The sequence below is a fragment of the Brachionichthys hirsutus genome, unplaced genomic scaffold, assembly GCF_040956055.1.
Source record: "Brachionichthys hirsutus isolate HB-005 unplaced genomic scaffold, CSIRO-AGI_Bhir_v1 contig_939, whole genome shotgun sequence".
NCBI classification, from domain to species: domain Eukaryota; kingdom Metazoa; phylum Chordata; class Actinopteri; order Lophiiformes; family Brachionichthyidae; genus Brachionichthys; species Brachionichthys hirsutus.
This window is the reverse complement of record NW_027180321.1, coordinates 8,615-35,527: the sequence shown is the minus strand read 5'-3', so window position 1 is coordinate 35,527 and position 26,913 is coordinate 8,615. Positions and strand designations below refer to the sequence as shown.

Below are 26,913 nucleotides of genomic sequence, written 5' to 3'. Positions count from 1 at the left end.
GCCATGCCAGTTTATAAAGTCAATGCCTATTAATTATACTTAATTAATTAAAGCCCAGTGTATCATATTTGATTCACTTGGCCTTTCCGCATTTTGGGACTTCTAGATCATAAATTGTGATTTGTTTTTCTTTTCTTTTCAAGATAAATTAATTGTAATAATTCGCTAATTCTAAAGTTTTCCCTGATGGTAGCGCGAGAGAACAGGTCAATGTTTCATTATCAAGAGGTTAGTCAACAAATAAGCAAAGTTCCTAACACAAAAAGTTGGCCAACAATTTTCTCTATATGAATTTTTGGAGGTAAGGTATGTTGGTAATATTTCAGGATAACAGGAAGGTCAAAGTTGAAACTGTGACATTTTGTTTTGTCCACAACTTCCGGACTGGTGTCTTTCTTTTTGTTGCTCGACAAATGGGGTTTCTCTCTCCAAAGGTCCAACCTCTGCGTGCCTCTGCCAATCAGACGCAGAAGACTACAAGCAGGAAGTAGAAAAAAGAAAGAAAAAAAAAACAGACGGCTCCTGAAGAAAACAAGGAAGTAAACAAACACGTCTCAAGCCCGTCTCTCTTTGTAAGGTGTGCAGCGGCTGTGCTAAGGAAGTTAGGCATTAGGCTATTTCATGCAAAAAACACAAGGCGGGAGGGAGACACGAAGGATACTGTAGACTAGTGCTGCTAACTGGTAAGCCCGGTAGGAGGAAGGAAATGCGTGTGACGGACTAAAAACTAGAAGAGAGGTGGAGGTGGAGGTGGAGGAGGGGACGATGGGGAAGTTGAATGCACGACACGGTACTTTTCCTATCCGGTGTTGGATTCAGCAGTGAAAAAGTGCTCCGGGGAAATGGAGAAATTGCACAGTGGGCTGTCTTCTCGTCCACTCTGAAAAGATGGTTGAGGGGGGGCAGAGACAAAAAGGGATAACTCATGAAAAGGTCAAGGCCCAATGATTTATAGAGGGGGGAGGTGGGAGTGGATAGTCTGGGTGTTTTGTTCACTCAGCACTTTTGCTCTCTGAGTCAGTAAACATAGTGAGCATATTTGCACGCATAGTCAGTTTAGAAACTGCAAATGGGATCCTGCTGTTTATTGCCCTTGAAGATTGTGTTTTTGTGTGGCTTGTGTCTTTGCATTGCCCAGAACTTGACGCCTTTGGCTCGACCCGTACACCATCTGTTGTGGGAATATTATATCAGCGGGGATTAGTCCGGAGGATCTTGGACTTTCCCCCTCTGCGAATATAAGTACTAGTGTTCACAGAAGGTCAGTGCTAATAATAACCTGTCCTCTATGTGTCTCCTACAAGACTTCCTTGCTCTCTTCCTCACATTAATAATCATTCACCATGGACCGCAAACGGGACCCCCAAGATGGAGCTGAGGAGCTGCCACAGATGGACGGGACATGTGACGCGTGCGAGCCTGATGAGGCTCAACCGGCCTTCCAAGTGTGCTACACCTGCAGTTTTGCCTTCTGCTCTGTCCATGCTGTCAGCCATACCAGCAGAACAAATCACCCACTAATGCTTTATAACCATGATGTGACACAAGCTAGCTTGCTTGGCACCAACAGAGAGTTGAGAGGCATAGCTGGAGCTGAGGATGAGGCTGGTGCGTGTAAGTGGATGGCACCAGTCAATTTGGCAGTGGCTGATGCAAGTGATGACTTTGGGTCAAGAGCAGGACTGCGGAATGGTCTGCAGCTAGATGCTGAGCCGGGTGAAGGAGCTGGGGGTACAGAAGCTGGGCAGGAGACCATGGCTGCTGGAGATGCTGGGAAGAGGGACACTGTGACAGTGGAGAGACTACGTTGCAAAGAACATGGACAGGAAGGCGCCCTCTACTGTAAAACAGATGAGAAGATAATTTGTGTGGTGTGTGCCGTGCGGGGGGAGCACTACGGGCATGAGATCACCACCCTGCACGAGGCCTACCTGTGGCAGAAGGTGAGCCATGCACTCAAACGGGGCTTATAAACATCTATAACATGAAGCAGTGATGTGCGATCTGTGTCCCCTTTACTACACTTAATCATAGTGGTGCACTCTGTCACATATGTGGTGCTGTCGTGTGTATAAAAGAGTATTTCAAGCTCTGCTTTTCTGTTTCTAGCTCACTATAAAGCAGTATGTCAGTTAGCTGCATGGCCTGTACACCAGGGCTCTTTAAGAGCTATTTGTCATATTTTAAACATTAAAATGTCTCGTGACGGCCCGCATGACCTTATGAATAAATTTATTCCATTACGTAGCCTCATAAATAATTTAAATAAAAACGGTGAAATGGAAATTAAAGACGACTATTAATCCCCGCATCCATTCAGCCCGGCTCCGCATATGGCTTCACCTTTCCTGGTTTCCCCAAATGGCTTTTCCAAAGTAGACTTAATTGGTCTCGGGAGCCGCCAGTCAAACAGTGCAGCACTACAGTAGGTCCAGTGTTCCAGTCTAATACTGCACTGGATTGTTATTATTTGCTGTTGCTAGTTTCTCAGTTATACTTTGAGTATTGTTTTGTGAAGGTTCTAGTGCCATTTAGAGTCGGATGCAATCGTTGCAATCACCATATTCTGTGTTTATGCACAGATGAACAATTAACATGATTGTCAGTAACTACTGTCTAAGTTTTAGAACTTTGAGTAATCAATGCTTTTTTTTTTAAATACTGAAATAAATCAAGGGCATCATTTGAAAATCATCACACACAGCTGGTGCATTTAGCTACACTGGAAATTACTCCCCATGCAATGCTGGATATAGTTTGCAGGTTAACAGATTAGTCCTCTCCCCCATGGCTTTACATCTTAAAAAAGATAAAGTAGAGCAGCACATGTAGTTTGGTTACTGCTACATCAGGACCATATATGGATTGATAAGAGACATAGCGGGTCACTTATGCACACGTTCACACACACCCGGCCTAAGGCAACAGTATTTACTCTAAATTCACTCAGATTCTATCTGCATCTGTGAATTCATGAGAACGAATGCTTCATCTCAGGGAGTTGTGTTTATTATTTAAACTTTATATCTAAAAATAGAATCTGTGATTGACTGGCTGTCAAGTTTGTTCCATGTTGCTGATGGTGGAATTTAAATGGCATTTACATAAAAAAAAAAAAAACATTTGATAAGTATTTATTGCTTTGAAGTTCCAAATCAAGTCAAAGACTGTAAACTTAGTTAAATAATAATAATAATAAAAAAGAGAACATTTCCTATTTGTCTTTGTCTCATTGCTTTGAATGAGATATATAGTTTAGCATTCAAAAATTAGCTAAAGAGGCGAAAGCATCTCTTTGTTTCTAATGGAGCACTAGCACCGGTGTCTTTTTTTTTTAATGGTTTGTTTGTATACTCCTACTGTAGAACAAAGAGGATTATAATCTTCTTGGCTGTACACAAGAGATGGCCAAGAAGATCAAAACCAAGTGGACCGATCCTGAGGTGAGGACCTTTTGTTTTTTTGTTCTTTTTTTAGAAAATTCATCCCAAATGATTTGCAACTCAACTTTTATAATTAAGTACTGAGCTCCAACCAGCCCTTATCAAATGAAATTATAATTTCTCAACGGTAATAAAAATGGATTTGACCTCCTTGCAAGGAGTGTCGGTGTGTTTTGTGCTTATTGCATTGCTCTTCATTGTGTCTTGTTGATGTGATTGATTGAATTACCTGATGAATCTCCTTTAGCAAAATATTACACTGCATAATGTTCTGATGACAACACACATAATTATGAATAATGAAGGTTGGTTTTGCTGCTATTGCTTTTGTATAAAGTTATTTTGTGTGTTGTTCATGTTCAGATGATGATGCTTAAGGCTGCAGAATGTGGTTGATTAATTTTAAGTGAATAGATGGAATGGATATCATGGAATACATGCTGGTTTCTTTAAGGCTCGTGCCGATGGACTCGAGGGCTACCTCTGAGGGAAGTCCTATCTCTTCCATAATTGGGCCCTGCAGCCTCAGTCAGCTTGTCAAACTGACAGTGCAGACCCTGCAGGTCCATTTTTTTATATTTTAAATGCATTTCTATATTTCTCTTCAACTGCAGGGCCAAGACCATCTCCAGTTCAGGTTTCACATAGAGAATGAAAGCGTCATTTTTCTTTTGGTCTTGTCATAAAACAGTTTGTTCAGACAAGATTAGGTAAATGTCGACAAAAGTGGTTTGTCTTTCCACAGCCACCTATGGTTTGGTTATAAGTCCTTTATTCAGAGAGTAAAGTGTGAAATATCCCAGCTCGTCATTGTTCCGCAGTGTCGATAATGCCCCCCTCTGACTTCTCGCCGGCTTCACCACTCCGCTCTCTCTCTCTCCCTGCTCTCTTCTCATTCTCATCAGAGCTGCTGTAATTTCCTTTCCAACAAACTGGCGTCCTCCAGCCTCTGGTCAGTGCATCCCAGGCTGGCACCAGGCAGTGGAGCCCAGTTGAGCTGCGCCTTGTAGCCTGCAATAGACCCCCACCCGACCCCACCACACCTCCTTCGGGGTTGGAATAACTTTAAAACCATGGGACCCATCAGTTAGAAATTGGAGCATTAAGCACCACAGCAGTGGAGACACTGCATCCTTGAATAAAATAGAGAGAGATTAGAAGCATATTATGTCATGAAAGCACTGGATATTAATCCTGAGAGCCAATCATTCCAATCTCTTTATTTATTATGCCAGTCTGATTTATTTGGTGTCTGTAGATGTAGTTCTCAAAGTGTGAGATGGCATCATTGTATGTTTACTGAGTCGTCGTTTTCAGACAACAACTCGCGTAGCCTGTCGGGATTTAGAGGGTGGTTGTTGTATAATATACAGTATGGTATGCTCTACTGAAACTAAATTCACCTTTCAGAATTCTGCAGCCCCAATGTTCCTTAAATCCATAATGAATCAACAGTGTCATTCACAAAGTTTTATTTAAAATTCACTTTTACATTTCAATGCATTACATTAAACACATTTCACTTTTGTTTTTGTTGTTGTTCATAAAACTTCTCATACACTCATAAGCCAACAAAACGAATCACAGCCTCATTTCAATCTCTGTTTGACCTTCACTGGGGTGGCATCTGAAAAGCTGAGCGCCTAATGCTTTTTACACGGGCTCACCCTTGTTTTGATATCAGCCGATGCAAAAGCTACATGCAGAATTTTCATTGCAATTCAACCTTGAAAACAGTGGCGTTATTTCCATTGTGGAATATCTGCTCTGCATCTGAGCCCACCGGAGAACAGTAGTGTGTTCAACAACAATGCTGCCCTGAGGACATCTTTGAGTTATGTACTGTTCTGTTGTAGAGGTGCAGGGTGTCTTGCAAAATCCACTTCCTGTACCTGCTCACTCTGAAAGGTGAGAGAAAGATAGTGGCGAAAAGAGATGGAGACTGACAGGCAGAACTTAGAGGTAAAGATGGACTTTAGAGAGGAGATGTGAGCAGCTTCCTGCAAGGGTAAAGGTTGATTGCAAAGATTTAACCCTTAGTAAGTATTTTCATATTAAGTCTAGCCTGCTCAATTATGAGCTGTGCCGCAGGTATGGGGATTTTAATCTCTCGAAGCTCATATCTCTGTTCTCCACAGGGGAATCAAATATAATGCAAAAAAAAAAAACAGTGATGAGGCTGCATACATAATGGCGTGCTAGAGGCATATTGGGCCTCTAGATGCGTTCTGTCATTCAGCCAATCAGCTTGCATTGCCAGAGAGCTGGAAGTGATAGAAAAAGCACGTAGTGGCTTCAGACCATAGCATATTTACTTCACTCTTGTGTTATATTTACACCCTCTTTGCCAGGCAGGGTGTTTCAGGCACGCGCTGCCCGTAGAGCTGCTCTCTGCAGTACACAGAGCGCAGGAGGATATCTAGGAGCGACGGCGCTACAGAAGCCCAGTCAAAAAAATGAGCATGTGATGCGCACGAGCAACATCCATTTTCCCCACCTCATAAAATCTACACGAGCAGCAGACACATTAAAGCTGTCTTATGGAGCTGGCGCTGAGGAACAGAAAGGAGTGGCATAAAAAATATGTGGCGACTGCTGTTCGGCTTACTCGGCGTGCTTCTTTCTTGCCTTTCTTTTACTCATCCTGCCTTTCCCTCCCTCCTCTCAGCCCCTTCTCCCATCCCATTGCTCTTTAAGGCTGTCATTGCCTTTCTATCTCCACGCGCGGCATTTTAATTGAATTACTCTGTATCATTCCCCAGAAGGTTGCTTGGCTGACATTGCTTCTCTCAAAAAAAAGCCAATGAAGAAGTACTAGGTATTGAAACTCTGTCATTAGAGAAGCCAAAAGCCTCCTGGTTAATTCTTACCCTTCATGCTTCCCCACAAAATAATACCTTGTCGCACTTTTGAAGAAGAGCTGGCAGCTTTAAAACAAGGTTTTCATAGATAGATAGATAGATAGATAGATAGTCATTTCTGAAGCATATAAAAAATTGTGTATAAGAGATAGCGAATAGTAGTTTTTGGTTGGAATGGGGCCACTATTGCCAAGGGCAAAGACAGTTCTAATCAATTTACTCCTAATGTTCTATTGATACTTTTTAGGCCCCATTAGAATCCAAGTTTCATAAAATATTTTCATCTACCGATCAGTTTCAAAATATATATTCTGCAATTTTCCATCTCCTCCCTGAAGCTGCAGAATCAAGTACAAAAAAGTCTGCGCAGCTAAAAACGTTTTTATTAATCAGTAAAATATTGTCTGTAGTATTGTCATTTCTGAAATACATGTTTGATGTAATGTTATTGTTCAGAATGGTGGTTGCATTGATTCGGGTGTTTGTGCAGCTGGATAAATTGAAATTAAAACCTGACACTACTTTGATATTTGTTGTGAGCTGTATGCAATTCACTTTTTTTTTTTGACTGTGTCCTGATTTTTTTTTTCCACTGACATTTTCATTCCCAAGGGACAGTTTTTTTTTTCCAGTACTAATGAGTAACACAACCTTTTCTATATCCAGTCAGTACACTACCGTATGAAGTTACTTCTATTTATCTATCTATTGTATCAGATGAAGTGATGGAGATAATTCCTGAGAAGGTTTTAGAGCCCAGAATAGTTATCCTGAATCCTCAGATAAAAATAGATGCATTAATATGATTATTTTGCGTATTGATAATGTCCTGCCATTGCTGGTGCTTTGCCTGTCCTCTGTCTCTTTTCCCCTGTCCTTACTCTATGCCCTTGTAAGCACTTTGCTTCGGTGTTTCCTGAGGCCTCATTCATGGCCGCATCTTGCTGCAATGCAAGTTAATATTATAATGCATGAATGCTTCCTTTCTAGCTCTCTTACTGGGTGAAAGGTCTAAGGGGCAGGAGGCTCCTGTTCCACAAACACAAAGCACACTGATCCAGGATCATGACTCCCATCTGCCACAGAGGCCGCCGGGACTTAATTAAAGGGCAGGGGGCGCTGAGGTCCTGGAGATTGGGAGATGTGTCTGTGAAATTAGTGAGATTGATGGCAGCTAAAATGTTAAGATGATACAATTCAATGCATCTGTTCTCATTATGTTGTAAGCTTTGTTCTTTGGTGGTCTTGTTATTCATGATTTATGTAAATGTCTGTATTGCCAATACAGCAACTAATTACGTAGATATGTGTGTCGTTTGATGTTGTTTATAGTCAAATCAAACTGGAGTCATGACTCATGCCTAATCCGGAACACATTACAAATGCGTTTCTGCTCTTTGGCCTTTCCTTCTGAAGAAGGAAGGCTGGTCGGCCTGGGCATTAAAGGATTCTGATTCATTTCTGAAGACCAACAAATCTAAAAACAAAAACGACATTGAACAATGAGAAAGAAGACAAACAGAAACCTTTTTTTTTTTCTAGAGAAAGTAAATTAAAAGTGTTACTTCTCGTGCTCGGTTTAATGGCCAATTTGGAGAATCGGATTGCTTGAGCAGAAATATCAAATACACAATAAAGCTTTGGGGCGTCATGGGACGACGGTTCTGCCCGTCTCGGTGAAGACAGATGATTCGTTGCTTCACTGGAGGAAAGAAGGCTGAGAGGAAATGATAAAATAGATGGAAAGGGGAAACAGGTTTTACCCAGGGGAAGGGGGGAGAGACCGGGCATCTGATGTTGACAGATTGAAACGTGTATGACATTCAGGAGCAGAGATTGTGATGAGGCATTTTGGGGTGACAGCTTCTGTGTTGGCGGCGGAGCCTTTTCAGTGGCATCTGTTTACTGAGGTATTTTAGCGTAATGAGTCACAGCTAAAGAGAGCCTCATCAGGGGAACTGGGAAATGACTTGAAACGAGTATTTCAGGGAGCAATTCAGTTGCCCCGAAAGCTAAACAGATGGTGTGCTGTGGTAGAAGGAGAGTCTGAGGTCTCAGTCTACAGATGGGGGATACGCAGAGTTGCCTCCAAGGGATCTACTTCATGCTATTAATTAGCCACGGCGTGACAGAGCCCACGGACCTCTTAAAATAATATTCACATGACAAGGTAAGGAACCAAAGTCTGGCATTTTCTCCGCTTTGCTGTTCTGTGTTCATCTCAATGATTCATACCTTCACTGAAATATTAATTAAGGCTCATTTTACAACGTGGACTAATATCTCTTCCCATCTGGGCACCTAATGGACTTCCTCTACTTAAATTCTCTTGAGTTCATTACTTCCCTAATGCTCTCTTCCTTTCTATGTTCCTCTTTCAAATGGGGCAGATGACCACAGACAAGCTCGAGGCCTGTATGAATGACCGGTTTGACCAGCTCTGTACACTGGTGCAGTTGGAGGAGAAGAGGATTCTTCATTTGGTAGACCTCAAAGAGGCCTTCTTGACGGCATCTGCCGCAGAAAAAATCGCGGAAATTGGCCTCAACGCGGAACGTCTGCAAGAAGAGATGGCCGACATCACCAACCAGCTGTTTTTGCTGGAACAGGCCGGCGCTGGAGGTCCGAGAGTGGTAGCGGAGTCCCTCACTGCAGTGCCTGGACCAAGCCTCGGATTGCAGGTAAGAAGAGCCATCCTGCCTTCTAAAACATTTTTCCTGTTTTGAAACTAATGTAGCAAACTCCGATGATAGGTCAGAGAATCCTATTGTGACTCATATTTTATAATGTGTTAAACTCTGAAGCTTTTTTTCATCCATTCATCTCCTTAACCGCTTTGTCCATTACCAGGTCGCAGGTCATGCTGGAGCCTTTCGTTTATTTTTATTTGTATTGTTTTCTTTAATTTTGTTAGTGCAGTAGTTCATGTGATCATACCTCACAAGTGAGATGTAGTCAAGTCACTCGGTTGCTGAGTCCATGGTGATTTCCTTGTGGAAGCAATTGTCAGAAATTTCCATCGCAGCGAATAATTTACGCAAACCGTAGGCTTTTTAAGCATTCACATTTTCACCCATGTCATTTCTACCAACCATTTACACTTGAAATTAATTTAATCTGAAGTGGAAGGTGACAACTGTGCAGCAGTGAACTTCCATAGCATTTTAAACACTTCTATTGAGCATTGAAATTGAACAATATACCAATATATTAGACATAAAGGTCAATTTTCCATCAGTTTTAAAAGAAACTGTCAATAATTAAGTAAGTTAAATTCTAACAAGGCGTAAATTAACTGATGCCTTATTAAACTGAATGCTGTCCCGCTTGTCGATAAACAATTTGGAAAGACTTTCCAGATGGCACAAAGCGGTGGTGCTGATTATGTGTATTTCTCTTTGCACTGCATTATTGATATTTCATAATATAGTCTGTAGGGGCAGCGCCACCTGTCATTTGATGTGGACGACCTGAAAAATGCTTGCAGTCTCGATCCTCTGCCCTTTATTTTGTGGATTATCATCTGTCTTCACCTGCTGCTTAGTCATGATGGTTAACTGAATATGATTTTTCTTTTTCTTTTTATCTGACGCATATGAAAGAAGAAATCCAAGGCCATACGTGATGCTCATGTAAAGAAATGCATTTTTAAGCTGTGTCAAAATTATACAGATAGTGAAATGCAAAATATACCCAGAGCCCTTCGGCCTACATTATACATGTAGACACACGCTAACACAACAAGAACGGCAAACTATGTCACTGCAGATTTTTGCAGTGCTTCATTCGTTCATCCCTCACGAACCTTGAAGATGAACTTTTTACTCCTAACAGGTCACAAATTTAGCTCAGATAGCGCAGACCTCCGCCAAGCAGCTCATCCCCCTCCTAACTGGATTTACACCGTTAGATAGATATCCCCACCCTACATGACTGTGTCACATTCCATAAACATTGGTCAATAATCAACCAAAATATTGAGGAACACATTTTGAAGTTCCAATGACTGCAATGTTACTGAAAATTTCAACTGATCCAGATTTGACCAAGGATAGTTCAGTTCCATTTTTTTCAATTATGCTTCTTAAAAACACAAAAACAAATGACACCAATCACACTACCTCCTCCAAAAGAGGTAGTATGAGGCGTTGCTATGCAGCACCAAGTAGGCTGCTGAGATGGTTATAATAAATGTGCAGAATTATTTTCTTTGATGAGAAATTAATCAAAGTGGACGAAGCTCATTAAGGCTCCAACTGTATGCCGATGGTTACCCTAACTATTGTCACATGTTACTTATTGCTGCAGTGGGTAATGAGGCCATGATTAATGTGTGGAGCCTCATGGATCCAGAAACATTCATTCTCTTCCTCCTCCCTCACAGTTCCACCCTTCCTCTCTCTGCCTCATAGTGGTGGTGTCTCCAGATGGCACATTGAACTACAATCATTCACTTGCCTCTTAACTGCATTTCTGCTCAACTGGTGTATAGACACCCCTTGACTGTGGTACCAGGGCTGAAAAACCTATTTATGCCTAAAAGGCTGGCAGTAGCTTTGGCCAGAGCTTTTATGCTGTTGGCTTGGTTGCCCATCCATCCCTTTCTATTGAATGGAAATCATCCACTTGGACTCGAGGATGATCTAACTGGGTCAAGGTCACTGTGATGTCATAAAACAGGTTATTAGCATTAACTCAACACTTCATACAACAAGTTTTCTCACAGATGTCTAACTGGATAAGATGTGACAATGTTTTTTTTAAACATTTTTGTGTTATGCTCTGAAAAATCACTGTTCTGGCCATTTTTGTTGAACTCCATAACAGGAACAAAGTTTGAGCTACTGAGTCATCTAACATTAATTATTTTTGCCTTAAATTATTTACCGGTATGGTATTTTTTTTTTTCAAATGTCAAATCTCAACAGGCAGAGTGATATGTGTCTTGCCAACAGTCAAAAAGCAGTATATTATTATATTATGAAAAGGAGGGAAGTAAACATGACTCATATTTGAAAGATTTTATTTTGAAGTCTTCTTTTTTACTGATTCATCTGTTGTTTTTGCACTGCAGCCCACTCACAGTCAGTCATGTGCATTCTATCGTAATTCTTTTTTCAAAGTCCTTTGCCCTTGTGAAGTACTGTTTGGAATTTGAGATCCATGACTTGTCATTCGGGTTGGGCGGGGGCGGGATACATATTTAAAATAAGTTGGCATCATTTTCTGTTTTTCTTCTTTCTCCTCGTGTAGGCTGAAACAGAATCTCATCCTTTTTGCCAGAGACTTATTGCCTCCAGCGCTTTGTGAAGTAGTCCCTTGATTCCAACTTTTTGCAAGATAAAAAAAAAAGACTAAGGCGATTCTTAGCCAAGTTGCACAAGTGTTTGCGGCTCTTATCATATAGTACTGCAGCCATAGAGCAGCAAACCTGTGAAATGAAGTAACAATGTTGTAAAATACTGCCTTTCCATTGTTTCTACATACTGATAAGAACACAGGTGTAGACACACACACACATGCACAATGAGGACTGCAAGAAAAAAAGCACTCTGAAAATTGTCAAATCAGTGGGAGCCAGAGGCAGAATATATTAAAAGACTTTGTCTCTGTCGTAGTTCATTAATTTTTGGGAAATCTCCACATTTTCATTAAAATCGCCAGTAGGTGCTCATTTGTAGAACCGTGCAGTGTTTTTACTTCAACATGTGGTAATGACTTGAAGGTAATTTAAAATCTATTTATATGTCATTGTGCAATGACTGATCTTTCTGGCTGACTTCTGCAAGAGCTGAAAGATGTGTGTCATCTGAAATGTCCATACAGATAGAGATTCAACACACACATTCTAAAAACAGAGCACGGGTATACTCTGTTATATACAGAATAGAAATGTATAGAGAGATAATATACAGAAGAACAGGTTTAAAAATATAAATATTTTAACATTTGGACAATAGGGCACATAAACCATTTAAAACACCCCTGATAATAGAGAAATACATGAATGAAATGATCTATGAGACGGGATCGGTGCACATTTCAGTACATTCACACCCTATCTCCATTGCCCACTTTAAAACGCAACTGCTTGAGGCCACATTTTATTGTCTTTGACTGAAAAGGTTCTGTAAATTTGCCTTCGTCTGTTATTGATTATGAGAAGTAGGTCCAACACACTTTAAGATATAAATTATATATAAATGTATGAACATGTATAAACATACCGTAGTTAAAAATGCTGTATTATGGGCTTTGCTTCTCCCCTTTGGGCACCTTAGACCTGTCACTGTTTGCTATCAGCTAATCATCAAATGAACCAAAGATAGGAGAAAGAAAAGTGTGCAAATGTGTGATTTTTGAATAGTTAGCCTTGCAGGAGGCTGACGAGGGCTTCTTTGGTAAATGTCAGATTTCTCCTTTTTCAAATTGACTTTTGAAGTGTTTGACAAGTTAAACCATGAAAAATCTTACTGTGTTCCAATATTTGAAACGAGGTATTTGTCCAGATCTGAAGTTAATTAGATTTAGAGCCAAATCCTATTCAGTAAGAGAGACAAGCCAGTCAACGGTCCTCAGCTCTCCTCGTATCCACTGTGCTGCCAGGAAGTCGATGCCTTCCATTAATCACACTGTGTCAAAATCCCTTCATGGCACAGGCATCTTGGCATTGGTTTATAAAGTCCTGCACTGCAATGCAGTCATTGCCAGGCGGAATATCAGACTTAATGAAAGAGGCTGTCTTGTGTGTCTCTATTTATCTGACATTAAATAAATCAAAATAAGGACTGGTATAACAAATAATTTGATGTATGATGTGTGTTTGGCTTGTTAAATATGTACTGTATATTGCATGTATTTGATAATCTAAATATATCCGATGTGAAATGATGTATTACACCTTCTGAAAATTGACACAGTTCAAAATAGAATCAAATTTTTATCTGGCTCGTGAATAAAAAAAAAAATCTTTGTGATTTTGTAACCATCACATACTAACAAATCTTCAAGCCACGATAAAAATTAAACAGGAAGACTGGCATTGGAGGAAATGCATGTGGCTTTGCTCCTCATGAATATGCACGACCACAACTGGTGAACGAAGTGCAAATTAATTGGTTAGATTTATAGCCACACCGGCATCAAGTTGATGCAAATTATGTTGTTAAGCTTTTATTTGTTCAACAACTGTGCGAAGACTTTAATATGTTTTATCCTCTCTCTCTTCTCCTCTCCCACTTGCTCTCTTTCTCATTCTTTTCAGCATGACACAGAGGCCAGGCCAAGGTAAGATTCATGCCAGTGTGATTCATGCTCTCCTTTTCCTAGCCGGATAGCTTAGTGGGCACTAAAGACACTTTCACACCTCCTCGCTCAGGTCTTTGTGTCACCAAGCACTGTAAGACTGATGAGTATTTTGCGTTAAAGCACAAAGACAAACTTGCACCCTCCAAGTCTTTTTTGCTCTTCAGTCTTACATTTTATAGTGAATCTCTCGGACAATTTGTTTCAAGTAGCCATCTAGGCTGGGAAAAGAGGGAGGGGCTTACAATACTTTTTTCTTTTTTTTTTTTAAATTACAACCGAAGACAAACATGGCAGAGACAGACAGTAGAGCATGGCAGAGAGTACAGCATATGAATATAAGTACCAGCAAAGCTCCATCTCCTTCGCCATTGGAGGGAGCACCTTCAGGGGTCCTTGCAGCGTTTCTAAGGGGTTCCCGGGAGAACGGGGGATAATTTATTTTCACTTTAATTCTTTCCATAAGTAACAGAAGGAATATATGACAATTTATGTCGTGGGCTTCACACAGTCTATAATAAAACATGTTTTAAAAAAAAATCCAATCATGTCGTCACCCTTTGACAGAATCTTATCAAATGAGGTTCTGTTATCAAATTTTGGGGATTTGACGGGACTTTGATGTGGAAAAGAAAATTGAATCACTGATCTATACGCAAAAACCCTTCAATAAATCCAAACGTATTCAATCCCATGCGAGTCACGTTAGTGCCACAGCAGGCCAATTAGTGGCTCTCATCTGTTTGTGCCTACTGGAATCAAGAAATGACAATCTGCCTGGCCAAATTAGGCTGACATGCATGTGTGTTTGTGTGGGTGTGGACGTGCATGTGTGTGTTGTTATGCTTGCATGTTGCAACATCATTCGGGTCAAACCTGACCCTCTGATATAGCATAGTACTGACATGTCTTCTAATCCAAATCAGATAGTATGGACGGTTTCTGAGAACCAATTAACAAGGGCACTCAACCTTCTAACAAAATCCAGATTAACTGTAACTGCTATACAATGCTAACACGCAACATTTAGTCTTCCTTAAATAAACTGTACTTATACTTGCTGTCTCACCTTTCAGCAATAATTACCTATGTAGCCTCAGTAAATCTTTTGTGATGTTTTCTAAAAGTTAGAGGGCGACTGCATGGATGCAGTCAAATAATTATTCACGCCTACATTTTACTCGTGTTTTTGTCACTGCTTCCTTCACTCAGCAAGAATGCTCCAGGCACCCCCTGCTGTCTCATCTTGTAATGTTCAAGTGCTCCTTTATACAAATACACATGCATTGTATATTTATACACATATACATACTCCACAGACTCAAGACACCTTCAGAAAAATTATATTGTTGTAGATTGTTGAGTTGGCATTCGGACCTCTAAGCCTGAGAGCAGATGGCAGTAAGCTCCGACCCAAGGGTAAGATGGAGCTAACAGTTTGACCTCTGTCAAAGTTAACCTCCCCATCGCTCTACACACACATGCCCGCACACACACACACACACACAAATGAAACTCATGATGGATTTGAAGAGGCTCAAACCATTGGTGTATGTTTAGGGTTATGTGAAGAGGGATCCAGACAGCAAATTGATTATGGAGCAGAAACACTAATCCGCCGTTTGAGACTGGTATCTCAGCTGGAGACAAAGTATCCCCTCAGGACCACAATCCAGAACCCGCAATCTTTTCAGAGATTTCCTCATCACGTAACGGAGAAGGCCCTTCAGGAGTTACTATTAATCAATAGTGGCACACTTCTCTGTCTCCACAAACAGAAGCATTGCTATGAAATGGCTTATTGCTATATTGGCACTTCATTTTCAAAGAGCCACTTTTATGCATTCCTATGAAATATAATTTAAGATATTAGGAGATAAATAGGAATTGAAAAAAGATACCTACCGGTATTAGGAAATTTCACATTAGAATTCAAGTTTTGTTGCATTTTATTTTGTTGAAAAATACATTATTCTTATTTAGATATAAATAATTCGTTCTCTACTAATTTTCTTTTCTAGATATTTAGCCACCAGGAAGTCAGGAAACTCCCCAAACGAGTATCCCTGTGTCTATCAAACTTATCCCTGTGTCTATAACTGGTTCAGTTATTGCCAATCCAATACAGCTCACCTCAGATTCAGTTGAGCAATCTATTGGTATAAACAATAAAACCTAAGTCAGTTTCCCCGTCACTTAAACAGTGACAAAGTATGATTTTTTCAATATGAGGCATTTATTTTATCATTTGAAGGTCAGTGTTTTGGGTGCCCTTTTCAGCCTTTGCTTTGATATCGATCTTTATCGGGTGATGTTAATGCATTAGTGTTGGTAGTGTACAGCTTTCCATTCTTTTTTTTTATGAGGAGAAAGTGACTGGAAAATGTGTTTTCCTCAGTGTATTGTAAAATTGTACTGTGTACGAAGAACTACCGACGTAGCTTGTGCCGTATGCCAGCATACAACAGTCTCTAAAATGTAAAGATTTAAAGAATTACAAAGATTTTACCTGAACAACATATAGCAAATTCCCTCGAAAGATTGAAGATAGGACTCCTCAGCATATAAATGACTCTATACTTGCATTGATATGTTGAGGCCTGCTGGGAGCATAACACTTGTAATTACAGTAGGAACTTCTGTCCCCGGCATCACTGTTTTTATTATGCATTCATGCATGGCCAAAAACACCACATACACACAACTGGAAAATAGCCAATAAAATTAATTTACTTGTGTGAGAGAGCTCCCTCTCTCTCTCTCTCTTTCTCTCTCTCTCACACACACACACACACGCAGATGCTGCATTGCTTGCATTATTTAAACCTATGTGCCCCATGTTTTCTTTTCTCTGTTTGTGTTGTTTAAACCAGACCAAATTATTTTACCTGACAAAAGGGAACACTGGGGCGTAGCACTGACTGTATCTGAGTGAAGGCTGTCAACTCCTTTCAGTTATGGCACAGATTGATATGAGCCAATAAAAAGTGGGTGGCTGTAAACAAAGGCGGGGCTTTCATATACATGGCTTATATGTTCGTCTGCAATGCTGACCAATACCGAGACACAGGCTCTTGGGCATCGGGCGTGCGTGGAGAGATTAAAGAAATTAGGATGTACAGGGAGAAATATTCACTTTGCCCTCCTATAAGACAAGGCGTGGCATGTTTTTGCTGTTATACCATTCTGTGGGTGTTTGTCAACATGCCCTTATTTAATAATTTAAAATGCTTGCAGGCCCATCTGCTACAAATGCACTAAAGTCTCTGCTTCAACACGCTCCCCTCCCCCCCTTGCTTTCCTCTTTTGTCCATCACCATTCCACAGGGGTGAATCGGAGGGCTCTAATGAATGCAAAGCACACATGAACCAAGTTGACAATCACAGATACATGCTTTTAAATGGCAAGCGACTATAAGCATGCATAATGCATGCATTAAGCATGGCAGTGCTGTTTGTCTCTGCATTTGAGCATGTGTGTTCTGCAGATGTCTGAGCTAGCGTGTTTCACATCTGTCATGTTTGAGGAAACACCAGCATGGGTTTTTCAGGGGTGTCAAAAGGAGACGATAAGTAGATAAGAGTGTGTGTGCATGCGATTTGGTTATCTGTTTCTTTTATGACGACTAATGGTAGTTATTAGTCCCTCCAGAATTTTTTTCCTGAATACAGATGAGGACATTTACCATGAAAAAAAACGCCAGTGATTTAGAATTGCTTTAGCAGCAGGCATCTTTTACAAACCAAAGATTTCGGTGCAATGTAATGGCTCGAAGGAGGCATGGAAGCTGTGCCATTGAATATCCAGTTAAAGTGCAAAGCATGAATCGTGACTGTCAAAATGCAAAATAGATGTAGACCGGAATGTGTTATTGTTTTTCAAGGGGGGAGGGGGGGTGACAGGTTGATATTGAACGGCAGTGGGAATTACCTCATGGTAGGTTGAATAATTTGCGGAGCTGGCACTAGTTTGATATAGGACTATAGACTTGTGAGTTCTGGGGATACTGGAGCTTTTATGTGATCTTTAAGTCCTCCTAGTATTGATCTGGAGGATAGATGGGAGTGCTCTGATGAAAGCTGTGTGTGCTGCTTGTGGTAGTAATTGAATGCTTGTTAATCCAACTGTGTTGCATGCACCTCTCCTCCATTTTGCTGCTGTTTTTTGTTGTGTTCGTGCAAACGTGATTATACACTCATTGTCCTCAAAGACATTTTTATGTTCTGATATTTTATGGGTGGCTTTTCTTTTTTTTTTTGCAGAGTGTGAAGATGTAGTCTGATCACATCCTCTCGACCTACAGCCTGGTCACTCCCGATTGATCATTTTGTACAAAATTGGCTCCTATTCCCCGAGAGGCCACGAACAGCGGAGTCCTAAATGAAAGGGCGTGGATGGTGCTAAATGGCTAAACTAATTGTTTCTACATACTGATATACTAAAACCTCCTAATTGTATTCTAGTTTGTATAAATGTAATCACTTCCACCGAGGTAATTACATTACATGTTTGTCTGTTAGCAGCATGATTTAAAAACTTAAACTTATGGATGGAACTGTCAGACTTTTAGTAACAGAACACCAAAAGTTCCAAACAGATCTTGAAGAGTATTGCGCCATAACTGAAGCAGGAAAAAAAAATATCTGATGAACTTATATAAATGCTGTTTCCCTAAAAATGTGCCATTTCTGGCTTCAGCTCCAGAGAGCCCTTTCATTTTGCACTACATTGCCAGTGTGTCCCCCCCCCCCCCCCCCCCCCTCCCCTGTATACCCAACAGGTCTGATAGTGGGGTCATCGCTATATATAGAATATCTCTGGCGTGACATCTCAGGAGGAAACATATGAAGGGAAAAGGCAGCAAAACTCTAGGAAGCGTTCTGCACAGGTTTCTAATACTGAATAGAATGAAAAATAAAAGATAGCGTGGCAACTCATATCAGACGGCTCCAGTGCACGGCAACAACAATAAGTTAGTCTGTCATGGTACCTCAAACCTTCCTGTTTGTGGTGTTTTATCTCCTCCTGCAGTGCATATTTTCTGGTATCTGCTTCAACAAATAACCCTCCGGATAACCTTGAGCTATCTAATATTCAGCCCTGTGTTGAACATCGTACTGGGTTACTTACGCAGGGAAACCATAACCATTTTATTTCACTTCTCGCATGCCTTTATTCTCCCCGTGATTGTAAATTCAGGCAGAATGTCACGTTTATGTCACATTGTAAAACGTGTCGGTGTTTTATTTATTCCTGCTCATTAGATTATTTCCCCGACACTTCTCCAGCTGTCTCATCTGATAATCACATTGTCATACGGATCTTTTCTTCTTTTAAGAAGAACGCTGGAAAAGATTTAAAGTCCGGCCATCCAGCTGAGAGTTAGCGCTCACAGAAAAGTCTCAGTTTATTAGTTTGAGAGATAAGAAAAATGTTGTGTTAGTTACAGCTTCTGGTGCGCGCATGCGTGTTTGCATGTGTATTTATACACACATGTATTGTTTTTTAAAGTAAAAGTGGAAAAAAATGTGACAGCAGTGACTAAGGAAGTGAAATGTGTAGAAAAGTTGGCAGACAGCAGGAGCTGGATCACTTCATTGAAGGTGCAGCTGTTGTGATTTCATCTTTATCTTCATCACTCATCAAAACACATCTGGCCAGATGCGACTGCTGCAGTGATGATGAATCGACTGTCTAGTAAGCTGCATGTCAAGTCTATTGTATTTTTTTTATATAAAGCATGACATTCAAAATGAAGTTAACATGCGGTTGTAGGGGAAAGGACACTCTAAACAGGTAAACAAAGCATAAATGTAATCAAAGGAGATGAAGCCACTGTGATAAATGCCAAAGCTTAGCATGCTGAGTTTGGCAGGAATAATGTTTGCTATATTCATTATTTTATTTATGCACGTTAGCAGACAGACATTTGCTAATATTATAACAGGCAGTTTCCCATATAAGCAAAATATGGGTCAACTTCTCATTTCTATTTAAGGATGGCTTCATTGGAAAAAAATCGTACCTTGACTTATTAATGCAAGGTGCAGGTAGTCGTCGACTCACCCACGACGTCTACCAAGAGGAAATTGTCTCTTTCTACTCCTGATTTACAGAATCATGACACAGCGTAATATACTTACGGTAATTTAACACGGGCCAATTTACGACCAAGTCGGCTCACGACAAAACCAATTGGGGTCGTGAGCCGACGACCCCCCCCTGTAAACTGTTTCAAGAACAAATCCATCCTGTCTGTTTTTTAACATTGTTTTCAAAACGGCGAGCGTCAACCTCATTGATGAACGAGAGGAAAGGTCAGCCAACCATCCAAGTCATTGTGATTCATACTTGGCATTACATGACATTTAATCCAATATTTATGATTTTAGACAGGACCGTCTCGGTGCACGGAGAGATTGTCATTACCAGCTGTAAATCCCCCCCCCCCCCCACATCCTGGCTAAAAATAGTCATAGCACTATCATGAAGACTTTTGATTTTGCATTTCTACCATGTTCTGATTTAAGCAATCACTGGCATATTTTTATTGGGTGTCTTTGTTGATATTATCTAGTTGGAACATTTTGCAGCTGGAATTGTCAAGCAGATGTCAGAGTTGTCAATCAAATTCACCTCTTCAGGAAACTGCCAATTAGACAGATGTTAACTGTTCTGATGAGTGTTTCAAGCTGGAGACCACTTTACGGGTAGTTGTGAATTTTGTTTATATTTGAGAATGCCATTATTTGATTTTGGAAAGGTGCCTGCAGGAAGTTGAACAGGCGATCTTATCTCCTGGCATGCATTCTATCAGTACATTATACCCACTTATAAACAGGAATAATATGTTAAACTTCATATCTGGAATATCTGGAAATTCTTTGTATATTCGCTCTCCTTCACTTGCATTCCTTCTGTCTTTTCTTCTTACTTTATAGCACACACACAAACACACACACACACACACAAGCACACTTCTACTCTCCGTGCTCTGTCTTCAGGCAGGTTGTCACACTGGATCTGCAAACTTTGCCTCTCACCTCATCATGCATGCAGCGTTCACACACACAAGTAAAAGCACTGTGTGTAAATACTCATTATCTACTCTAAATTACACACGAACACCACATTCACGTGCACACTCGTGCAGAACCTTGCACGCTTACCATGGGTAATTAGTGGAAAGATGGGAAGAACAAGGCAACTCTCTCACAGGACATGGAGAGAGTAAAACACAGATGCCTTCCTTCCATTGTCCAACATTGTGTGTTCCCTTTAACCACCTAATGTGTGAGCGCGTGCACACACACACACACACACACATCACAGTCTTCAGGTGGAATTTCAGGGTGGAGTTTAGCTTGCTGGATATGCAGATGAATGATAGTGGCAGGCTGAACCAGGGGGCAATGAATCGCTGTCTTATCAAACCTCTGGCCACAGATATGAACTGTCAATATAGAAACAACACACACACACAGACAGACACATGTACCCCATTGGCAAATACTGTTTCTCCCTTCCGTAGTTGGACACAGCAACAGCATCACAGCATGAGGTGATTGCTCAGTGGGGCGGCTGGCCGGCCACTCTTACTCTCCCAGTTCGCAGTCTGTCCTTCTGCTCAGTTATTCTTGCAGCGAGCGGAAGGAGGAGTAAATGGAGGTTGGCATGTTTAATTCAGGAGCCTCGCGACAAATCCTGTCACCATGTAGATTTATTGCGCTGGCTGGAGAGGAATGAGGCGATGGTTGGTTTTTAACTACCCCTAGATTCTAATGGGTGCTTTAGCGTGCGCTTTGCAAAATCACCTTAATCCAGTGTTGTTTTGGTGAAAGGAGAGAGACGTGAATAAAACATGACTTGCTTTTTTTTTTTTTACAAACTGGTCATTTATTTAAAAAAAGCATTAAATAGGACTGCCTTTTCGAGAGTGTCATCCAGACACGGAGATTAATTAGTTGATTTTAAATAGCAGTTGTGTCCTGTAGTCACATCTGATGGCAGATGAAAATAATATTTCCAAAGATGGAAGGATGGGCATGTCGTTAAGACCATAATGTTGATGGAATATTTGATAAAGGTGTGTCTCCTTTACGAGAAGACCGTTGTCGAACAGGATGCATGATTACACATAACATTTTATTAGTGGGAGAGAGCGCTGACGAGCTTTCAGCCCTGATGTGTCTATTTCACTGTGTTGCAACGTTGCATCTAAGAAAGCCATGCAAGACTAGTCTCAGCACAACTCAAATGTTGTATTTCTAACTTTGTTTTTTTTTTTAGCTTGGCTTTGACTTCAGAACAGTTAATGCTTTTGCTTGCTGCAGGAAGAAGATCTTTGTGTTGCACCCCTGAGGGAGACACTTCATTCACACAGTGTGTTTAACATTCTGCAGAGGAAAAAGCGGAAATGGATAGATGAGGCACACGACATACTGTATCAGGCGAGATGAGCGCTGTGACAGGATGGAGCCCAGGTTTTCTGAGCTGTCATTCGGAGTGTCCTTCACACCGAGGGCTTTGATGACGAGGCTTGGAGAGTTCTCATGTGACAGAAGGCTTTTCCTAATAGCCAGCCTGTTCTCCCCAACTCTTTCTGTTTTCTCTGTCTTGTGCACACATGCTTTTTCCCCCCTCTCCTTCCCATCTTATCTGGCTATGTGTCTCTAACATGCCTCCATCTTTGTGACAGAGAGCACAGACAGAGGAGGGGGGGGGGGGGGGGGGTCCATAATCTCTCTGCAATTGTGGTTGAACAGGATTTTCATTTTGAAATCTCTCCAGATTCTAGGCCAGCTTGTCCAGACACCTGCAGCAGTTCAGTGATTTAGGTGGCGCCAGTGTTCTGCTGTTGGAAAAGAGTTGTTTGAAAGAGGCAAAAGGGGGGGTAGCTTTGCCAGCTTGCCAAGTGTGTGGGCCCTGCTGTGATTCATTATTCTTCATAACGGCTATCTGGCCCTGGGTTAGATCCAGCTCACTGGTCACGTGACTGGCTGGGGAAGCGAAGAGGGAAGGACTCGTTCAGAGATCCTACCTCATTGATGCCAGCGGAAACGAGAAACAAATGAGAACAGAAGGAATTCTTGACTTGGACAAATGAAGGAGATATGGGAAGAAAAATGCTGTTTAGAGGGCGACATAATGAACGAGGCCAGACATTACAGCCAAGTTGAAGTCTCAAAGGAGAGAGCAGAGAAAACTCTGAGGGGTCTTACTCACTGCCTGCATCGGAAGCTTTGTGAAGGACAGATAAAAGTTTATCTTCCCAAAGTGTGATCCTTTTCCTTTCTTAATGCTGTGGGCTTGAGATTCAAGTTATTAGTACTCCTCCCATCCAGAGGTTTCTGATATTTAATATATACACACACACAAAGTAGACTCTAGCTAGGCAGCTGTCGTAGTGCCATTGTTTGCACACACAAGCACTTAACACAAATGTCGAGGGAAACCGAAGACAAAAGGCTTCCAGTTTCCAGTGATCTGACAACTTTCATGAGAAGTGATAGTTTAGAGTTTACAAGCGACTAATGTTTGAGGAGAGAGTCTGAGCGAATCAATCAGGGTAGGTAGACGAGGTAACAGCTTTGTGACACTGATCTCTGATATACATACTACTTTTTGGGGGCTGAAAATACATGTTTACTAACATTTCGAATGGAAAATTACTTCAAATCCTCACAGGAAGGCCCCTGGTTGCCCCACCTTTGCCCTCCCTTTCTTGTATCTGCACGTCAGTAACAAATTAAAATGAAGTTGTTGTCACTTCATGCCAGAAGTGTTCTTCTCCTCCCCTCGTGCTGTGATCTTCGCGTCTCGGAAGCTGTGATAGATTGTCGTTTCATCGTTTAAGACCTTCTTCCCATCTCTTTCCTTTACCGTTATTACATTTTCCTTTGCACTTTTTAAAACTGAAACCTTGCTTATCAGCTTAATCACAGTGCAAATTGCTGGGAAGATTGCAGCAGGGCTTATAGAGAAAGGCTGATAAGATGACCAGAGAAAGATATTAAATGTCCTCAGACAGGCCATTTAGATCCACCATTTTTATCCCCATTTCAATCCGTGATATGATCTATTTTTCCATATCACAGTCACCATCTCTTCACAAATCTGTTTGTAATGTTGAATTACCTTGTAGAAGAGTCAAACTTCATCACAAAGAGGCAGAGTGCTCTGCCTCACCGGAGAGGGAGGCTAAGAATCTGTCCTCCTGGGCTCTATCAATAACCATTAAGGATCTTCTCTCATTAAACAAAGCCCTCATAGCCCCCCAGGACTTGACAAATGGCTCCTGTCACCCCATGTGATGGAGTCAGCTCGGAAGGAATCGCCCCTGTTTGAAAATTCAAATCAGTAAATGTATTGCCTCCTGAGAATGATTGCCACCAGCGCTATGTAAACAACCTCATTCTCACCCAGCCTCTTTGCTTAATCAAAACAAATAATAATAAAATCCTCTTTTACTAGGAACCTTCAGTTTGCTCTCACCTTTATTAAAATGAAGGCAACACCTCGACCCCATCCTGAGCTACTGTGGCAAGATTATTCATGTAACACTGAAGCTGTCACAACATGATGAAAGTGTTTCTGAATGATGACTTATTAGTCATGCAGCATCTGTGCCAAGAGCAGGGAATTCAAACCCAATCAGAGCTAGGATTCCGGATTCTCGATCAGTTTGAAATTTTCTTTAACATTGCAGTCAATGGAGCAATAACATTTGTTCCTTTAATATCTCGGTAGATTATTCACTGATGTTTATGGCATTTGACACATGCATGTAGTGTAGGGTGGGGGGGGGGGTAGATCTTTATCTCACCACCTAATTTCATCCAGATTGGATCCAGAAAGGACTCGGTAAAAAAATATTACATTTTAAAATTTGAAATTCCATTTATAAAAATCAACTCCGATTCACTTACTTTTCATGGTTGGTGTATAAAGATACCGAGAACACTTTATAACCTTTTGGCGATGATCCAGATCTCCATGTGGATGATGCAAATCCAGTTAGGAGGGGGGATGAGCTGCTTGGCGGAGGTCTGCACTCTCTGAGTGCTTTTCGTGTTGTAATTACTTTTCTTTTTGTTTGTTTTGGTTGACTGGCGATGCAAAATGAAATTGCCTAATATCTGCCAACGTTCTACCCCAAACACCATCTCCGACAGGAGGGAGCTGCGTCAGAGTGCTGGGCTCAGACATCTGCATGCTGCACCGCCAGTGAAGAGTGAACAGCGTCTGATGTGGCTGACAATTTGCAAACTGGGTGAAATTGTTTTGGTTGAAAGTAAAATGTGGTAAACTTATTGCATCGGAGCTCAGTTGGAATGGTGCTTTTGAATAATTCAAATCTCAGTCAGTAAATTGGCGGTTGAGCTCGAGACAAGACTGGATTCATCTTGTGCCTGTTTTTTTTTTAACTCCTGCATTCCAAGGCTTTGTTTTATGGCTTGATCATTAACAGTTTTAGAGTTTATATACTAAAATTTGCAAGTTCCATGAAAATTATTTTACTTACAGGGATGCACATGTGCTAGCATGCGTTTCCGTGTGCTCCTGTGTGCTGTTCTTTGATGAGGTGCACTGTTGTGAGTTTACATTGTGATAATGTGCTCCTGGAGGAGGTGCACCAAGGGAATGGAAGAAACTCTTTGTCTCTGCCAACAGAACTATGTCAGACAGGAATGCTCTGGGAGCGGCACTCGCAAAGATACGTATCTCTGCCTATTAACTGAAACGGGGAGGTGGAACAGCATTTGAAGCAAGCGAGGGATGGATGGAGGATATTTTACTGAGAGAGGAAGAGGAGAATTAGAGTCAGCAGGCACAAAGTCAATAAGTGTATACAATGCATTAATTAGCTGCTTGCTTAAACATTTTCTTTGCATAAATAACAAATAGTAAGGTATGATGAAGACTGCATGGCAAGATTTAGTAAAGTTTCCATCGATGAATATTCAGATTTAGCTCTGTGTGTTTATCACATTGAACCATTGTTTATTTTAAATGAACAGTTTGCCTACTGCTTTTATTTTAACAGGCAGTCTTTTAATATTCAGTTTAGTTGTTACAAACACTCATAACAAGACTTTTTCTTTTGCCTAATTATTATTCCCACAGCTTATTATAGGGGGGCATAGCTGTCTCTCTGAAACACTGTCTTGTCCTCTGTTTGGTTGCCACGGGCAATTATATCTCCAAATGTGGTGAGCACAGCAAAAACAAAAAGTCACACATATCTCTTAATTTTGTTAATGATATCTTCAGCTTTACTTATATGGGGTCCAGGTTGTCAGTATGACATCATAGATTTCTTCTTCGTTGATTCCTGCTCGAATAGACGACGGTAAATTCACAGATGATGTGACAATCCAAGGTCAAGGGAAACGATTGTTTCACAATAAACCTTTGAGCAGTGAATTGAATATCATTGAATCCAACGGCATCTAAATCCAGTAAGTGCCTGTTTAGAAAAAAAACATGCTGAGGTATCGTCCTTTGAAGTGGAAAGAAGTCGTATTAGGAATGGGGAGGGAGGAATGCGTGAAGTTTCAGAAGAGAGCTTGAGTCTCACGGAGGAGCCGCGCTCTGTCACATTTACTGCATTGTCCAATTAGAGCGTGCGATTAGTGTCTCCAGTGACAATGAATTTATCTGCCAGGTTTTGACTCGCTGCAGGTCCCTGCACCTTAGCGATTACTTTGTGTCACCGTAGAACTCCCAAAATAAAATCAGCAGAATGGATGATCTCTAGCTCAGGCACAAGCGTGATTGATTACATTTCCGTGGTATGTGTGCATTTGTGTGGCTGCATGTAGGTGTTTGGGAAGGAGAGAGATGTCTTGTCATCTGATTGTCATTCTTTTTTTTTTTACAGGCTACCGGAGCCCAGGGCGAATCCCGTGGAGCCGCAGGACTTTGAGGACAGTGATTATGAATCGTCCATAGACCCTCTTCCGTGACACCATCAGACCAGACTGTAAATCCACCTGCACATCCTCTGTTAGCCGCTTCCCCTTTACTTTCCTCCCCTCACTTCCTGGAGCTCTATGACGGTGAACTGACATTGAGGAATGCTGCTTTCTTTTAATTATTATTCTTCACTGGCTGCTAACTTTCTTGAACTGGAGCAAAAAAAAAATGTTGCATGTAGTCTGTTACGACACGACCGTATATCAGCAGCCACTCACATCCCTGATCTAACGGGGAGCGCGGCTGACTCAGAGGAGACGAACCAAGAATCGATGAAGCCGAACATTTTGAGAATGGCAAACGCTGTGACACGGCGTGCCTCACA

At 41.1% G+C, this 26,913-nt stretch overlaps 1 protein-coding gene across 1 annotated transcript; it reads left to right on the top strand.

The window, feature by feature from the left end:
• Positions 1–478: 478 nt before the first annotated feature.
• On the top strand, positions 479–26,578 carry LOC137912698 (tripartite motif-containing protein 44-like). The gene is made up of 6 exons (XM_068756831.1): positions 479–577; positions 1,305–1,943; positions 3,366–3,443; positions 8,695–8,985; positions 13,569–13,591; positions 26,494–26,578. The coding sequence occupies exons 2-6, from the start codon at positions 1,344–1,346 to the stop codon at positions 26,576–26,578; spliced, it is 1,077 nt and encodes a 358-aa protein (XP_068612932.1). The 5' UTR covers positions 479–577; positions 1,305–1,343.
• The last annotated feature ends 335 nt before the right edge of the window (positions 26,579–26,913 follow it).

Excerpts from the sequence above, each read along its gene's own strand:
- LOC137912698 (XM_068756831.1), top strand. The coding sequence starts at position 1,344 with ATGGACCGCAAACGGGACCCCCAAGATGGAGCTGAGGAGCTGCCACAG. Across the intron at positions 8,986-13,568 it reads GACCAAGCCTCGGATTGCAG|CATGACACAGAGGCCAGGCC; the intron begins GTAAGAAGAGCC and ends CATTCTTTTCAG. Across the intron at positions 13,592-26,493 it reads GACACAGAGGCCAGGCCAAG|GCTACCGGAGCCCAGGGCGA; the intron begins GTAAGATTCATG and ends TTTTTTTTACAG.